This window comes from Notechis scutatus, chromosome 3 (assembly GCF_049901735.1).
Source record: "Notechis scutatus isolate UNSWTSFEM ecotype Mainland chromosome 3, rNotScu1.2, whole genome shotgun sequence".
In the NCBI taxonomy this organism is placed as follows: domain Eukaryota; kingdom Metazoa; phylum Chordata; class Lepidosauria; order Squamata; family Elapidae; genus Notechis; species Notechis scutatus.
In genome coordinates, this window is record NC_142011.1 from 201,663,336 (window position 1) to 201,668,967 (window position 5,632).

The 5,632-nt window shown below is 44.3% G+C and overlaps 1 protein-coding gene across 1 annotated transcript; it reads right to left on the reverse strand.

The window, feature by feature from the left end:
- Nucleotides 1-3,952: 3,952 nt before the first annotated feature.
- LOC113419257 (4-galactosyl-N-acetylglucosaminide 3-alpha-L-fucosyltransferase 9-like) lies at nt 3,953-5,053 on the reverse strand. The gene has a single exon (XM_026678544.2). It carries the CDS (start codon nt 5,051-5,053, stop codon nt 3,953-3,955), a length of 1,101 nt encoding a protein of 366 aa, XP_026534329.2.
- Between the last annotated feature and the right edge of the window lie 579 nt (nt 5,054-5,632).

A 5,632-nucleotide genomic window follows, 5' to 3' on the forward strand; every position in this document is an offset into this window, starting at 1 on the left:
CCCAACCCCCAGGCTTCAACCCGCTACTAGGCCGCGGCCTATTAGCAACTAGGTCATGGGCGAGCACACTCTACTTGTGCGAGCAACAGGTCGGCGTATGCGCACATGTTTGTGCAGCTCGACATTGTGTGTGCATGTCAACACATTTCTGCTTGTGTGAGTTGAAGCGTGTGTGTGACAGCCTGCCATTCATGTGACCCAGTTCTTTTCTCCTCCCAACCCCAGCTGGGCCGCCAAGCCGCAAAGTTGGGAACTGATGGCCCAAGGCAGGGGTGTCCTTGAGGGCCCCATCAGGGTTGTGTTTGACCTCGGAGGGCCGGGTTGTGTGGGGGGGGGGGGGGACAGGCAGGACTTCCCTGAGATGATCCTCACTCTCACTATAATCTTCCTCCCTCTCTCCTTTCTTTCCCTCCGTTTCTTCTTTTTCCTTCCCTCTTCATTCTTTCTTCTTCCTTCCCCTCTTTATTTTTCTTCCCTTGCTCTCTTCCCACTTTTCCTTCTTCTTTTTTTTTGTCTTTCCTCTTTCCCTTTCTCATTTCCTGTCCCTTCTTGCATGTTCAAATGCAAAAGGGGAAACATTTCTCCTGGTTTTGTTTTTATTTTCTCCTTTTATTTTGATTTGAAAGCCCTCTGCTAGCTCCATTTTCGCCGGCAGAGGCACCACGGTCTGGTCCTTTGCTGTTTCCAATAGCCAAGGCCCCGCGAGCCAGATTTTAACACCCCATGGGGCAGATCCGGTTTGCGGACCTTGAGTTTGATACCCCTGACCTAAGGCATTTTTTGTATGTGTGTGTGTATCTACAGCAAGGATTCCCCAAACTTGGCAACTTTAAAACTTGTGGACTTCAGCTCTCAGAATTCTCCAGCCAGCTATGCTGTAGTTGAAGTCCACAAGTCTTAAAGTTGCCAAGTTTGGAGACCTCTGATCTACAGGTTGATGTTGATTCCTGTCCGGACAGGTCCCTGCAATTTACTTGACAAGGTTTTGAGGAACTGTCTTGCCATCGCCTCCTTCCTAGGACGGAGAGAGAGAGATTGACCTAACGTGATCCTCCTGGGTTTGAGCCTAAAGCAGGATTAGAACTCACTGTCTGCCAGGTTCTAGCCTTCCTCACAACCCCAAATTGGGGTAGGTGAACCCCTGAAAACCTTAGATAAAAACCCAACAGCGCTTCTAAAACTCCAGGATTTATGTGGCGAAGTGAGAAATTTGTTCAGCGAGTTTCCGTCCCGTTTTGCGACTTTTCTTGCCGGCATTTGTGAAGTGAATTGCGGCAGTTGTTAAATTTGTAATGACGTCGTTAAGTGAATCTGGCTTCCCCATTGACTTTGCTCGTCAGGAGATTGCCAAGAAAGATAAGTCACATCACCCCGGGACACTGCAACGGTCATAACTATGAACCAGTTGTTGAAAACATCCAACTGTACATCGCACGACCACGGGGATGCTGTGACGGTCATAAGCGTGAAACATGGTCATAAGTTGCTTTTTTTTTCCAGTGATGTGGTAACTTCGAACAGTCACTAAACGACTATTGTACCATTGTTAATGTGGCAATAAGGGGAAATGGTTAAACACATGCAGAGAATGGAATGCACTTTCAATTTCCAAGCTGCCGCACTGCTCTTTCAAACCCCTTTCCCCCCCTCCCTTTCTGTTGGCAAGTCTAAAAAGACCATAGAAATATTTTATGAGTTGACAGAGAAATTCTAACAGCTAGTTAATTGGATTAATTAAAAACAATGAAATATAGCGTTTATCATGGACTGACCCAATTTTTTTTTTCAAAACCAGCACATCAAAGACCAAAACAAGCATCTCCTGGAAAAAAAACCACCTCTGCATTTATAGCCTAAACAGACAAATAGTTGGACTATTTCCTCCATCCCAAACCGATAGACTTTGATCCGTACAAACTCTGTAATATAGGTTTAATTGTGTCCTATCCCCCCCACCAAAAAAAAAAAAAAAAGTGCTGTTTTACTATGTTCTACTTTGCCAGTCACGAAATCTGGGGACTTGTAGTCAAAATAAAATTATTTCTCCTGGGAACCAAGGACATTCTCACCAGGTGCTGGGGAGGCGTGGACTGGAACCAACTGGGGTTGGGCCTGTGACGGGATTGGAATATGTGATGGACATGTGGAAGTGGAGGAAAGACCTTTGGCTCTTAATTTGGGTGGGGAAAATTGTGGGACCTTCAGAGTCAGGTTTGCACTAGATGTGCCAGTATGACATGCCAAATAAATCTGTCTTTGAGGAACACCTAGGCCTCAGAGGTTTGATTGCCTTGGGTTTGTTACTTGGAACCTTGGCACTGGCTGTGCAATTGCCTGTGCATAAAAAGGGATGGAGTGTTGATCACTCATCCGTGCTCACCATCCTGAAGCCAATAAACCATGGCATAAATGTTCTTCCTCCCACATAGCCTTCAGCAGCTCCTGTAACTGAAGACAATCTAGGAAGCCGTTTATAAGACAAGCACGGAAAATCCCTCGAATGCATCCTATTTTGTAAATTGTGGTTAAAGTGTCATAAATAGCGTGGAGCTCATTGCAGGATCTCCACGGCCAATGTTTTCCTCTCACTTTCTTTTTGCGGCCCTGCAAGGACAAAACTCCCCATCAATATAAACACAATTGTATTGTGTCATTGGCCTGGGATGCATTGAAAAATGGATGACACCAGATTGAAAAAGAAATGAGGTGTTGTAAGACGGCGAATGTTGACAGACAAGAGCAGCATAAAATGATGCTATGGCAGAGATGCAGGATGAAACAATGTTGCATCTAGGTTCTGACTTTTAAATGGGAGTGAGTTACTTCTCATATTCCATCTAATACAGGTAGTTCCCAACTTACAACAGTTCATTTAGTGACCATTCAAAATTACAACATCACTGAAAAAAGTAACTTATGACCAGTGGATTCAATTTTTTTTAACTACCGGTTCTGTGGGCGTGGCTTGGTGGGTGTGGCATGGCTTGGTGGGTGTGGCAGGGGAAGGAAACTGCAAAATCCCCATTTCCTCCCCACCTCACTAACCTGCTTTCCAGCTCTGTTCTCCTGTGCAGGGCAACAAAAGAAGACCCAGCCGATCAGTTGGGACTCAGGAAGTAGAGAATAGATGGGAGCGGGGCCAGTCAGAGGCGGTATTTGCTGGTTCTATGAACTACTCAAAATTTCCACTACCAGTTCTCCTGTTGAATACCACCTCTGCTTATGACCATTTTCCACACTTAGGAATGTTAAAGCAGCCCCATGGCCACATGATCAGAATTTGGATGCTTGGCATGTATTTATGACGGTTGTAGTATCCCAGAGTCATTGTAAAATCTTTTTGCAACCTTCTGCACAGCAATGTCAGTGGGAAAGCCAGATTTGCTTCACAGTCATACTACTGGCTTAACAACTGCAGTGATTCACTGAACAACTGTGGCAAGAAAGGTCATACAATGGAGAAAAATTCACTTTACAAATGTGAACATAAATTTTGGGCCCAGTTGTGGTTGTAAGTTAAGGACGACCTGTACACTTTGCAAAATTTGCAACCCTAAAGAGGAAATTGTGTGATTAAAATACTACAGTCACACACGATGGGGCGCGGAATGTTTAAATGAGGGAACACAACATAGACTCAACTTAGCAGCTTTTAATTCCTGTTTAAAATCACAACAAAATGAGGTTTGAAAGCCAAAGTCGAAAGCTGGCGATCATCTCTTTGAGCAAAGAATGCAGAAATGTTCTGATAATTTTTTTTTAAAAAAAGATAACATCTAAGATAATGTTATCCACATACGATCTGGATTAACATGTCCAAGCCTTAAGGAAAATAATTTTCCATATTCAGAAGAAAGAAAAGTTTGCAAATACGCCGTGCTCAGAACATGTATTTCTTTATATACCTGCTCAATTTCAGGTGGATGATCTCAACAGTTTTTTTCTTTTTTCTTTAACGTGCAGGAAAAAAATCGCAACTATTATTCCAAAACCATTTTTCTAGATTTCCGACAGATTTATATTCTGGGTGTTTCTGGATATAGTCACAAGCCAGGCAGAAGTGTGATTTCCAGAAATGAGGACGGTAGACCGAAAAATCCTTCTTCCACTCAAAGTAACTTAGATATAGCGTGTCATTTTGGTCGAGCATCAGAAGGTATTCCGAGAGATTCCTAGGTGACTTGAAATCATCCACGTGGATGAAAGACTGAGGTAGAACGTAATCCTCGTAATTTTCTCTAGGAGGTCCCAGAACCACCGGCACAGATCCAGCCAAAAACGTGAAGTAAATTTTCTCCGTAATATAATCTTTAAAGATAGAATTTTCAAAGGCCAAATAAAACTTGCATGAGGAAATGGTGGGCACGAATTCCTTCCTGCTCAGATGGCGTCCAAACAATTTCCCATAAGTATGAATTTTAATATATTTCTTTAATTCCTTGTAATATCTAATTCTCTCCTGGGGATACCGGTTGCTGACTATCCAACATACGAGTTTGTCTTTCGGGGGCACTACTGCCCGAGAGACGTTTGGTTTAAAGGTGAGCAAGCCGTAAGGTACGTGAATATCGGCATCCCGGCGGTAATTGAGGGTTAGGTTGAAGATGTGGTTCAATCCACGCTTGGGGGGCGAGTGGCTGGGCGACTCCATGTTCATCCAGATCCACTTCTGAAATAAAGGCCTGGGCTTCTGAGGGAGGTTCCTGAGATTCCACCAAATGTCTCGGTGGTGAAAGATGACTGCGTGGGACCGACTGTATATGCTCCGATCCATGGTGATGTAGCAGTTGGAGATGTTCATATCCAGACAATCTGATGGGTTGACTCTCGTCCCAAAAGGGCTCAGCCAGACCAGTATGAGGGTGACGTTGCTTTGGTTATTATAGAGTTCATTCTGACTGAAGACCATGTCTTGGTTTGATGTAGAATCATTCTTGCTTAGTTTGAGGTAAAACCAAAGCTGGGTGGGTTTGATGTAGACCAGCAGACAGGCCCCAAAACAGATCAGCAATAAAGCCAAGCTGGACCAGAAAACTTTGGATGGTATGCCCATGGTGCAACCTGAACCCCAAAATCACCTCAGAGTGCTTCACTAATCCTGAAAGGATGACCCAGGGCTGGATGGAGAAGGATGACCAACCACCTTGGGCAGCTAGTAGATGTCCAGCTGTTTTTGTTCCACCAGGAACAGCAGGAAGAAAAAGGGGCGGAGCCACAGAGGCAGGGGGCCCGCCCTTTCCTGTTGAACTCTTCCTGCAAAGGAAGGCCACACCCCTTCCTGACTGGAATTAGTCAGGCCATTGAGAAGGCCTCTTGGCAACGTGGAGGCCTGCAGTTTAAAAATCCAGAAAAAAATATGCATTCCTACAAATATTCATACCTACATACGATATTATTTGACCTATTTGCCTTTAGTCCACTGGTGGCTCCCTAGGTCTATATGGAATCACAAGAGGACCTGAGGCAAACAGGTCAACCTTTAAAAAAAACAACAACGAATAAATTAGACAAATTTATCGATGGGCTCAGTCCTCTCTCTGCCCCAAAGCCCGGATCTGCAGCACCATTGACTTTTCACATTGCCTATAGCAGAGTTTTTCAATCTTAGTAGCTTGAAGAGGTGTGGACTTCA

Excerpts from the sequence above, each read along its gene's own strand:
- LOC113419257 (XM_026678544.2), bottom strand. The coding sequence starts at position 5,053 with ATGGGCATACCATCCAAAGTTTTCTGGTCCAGCTTGGCTTTATTGCTG.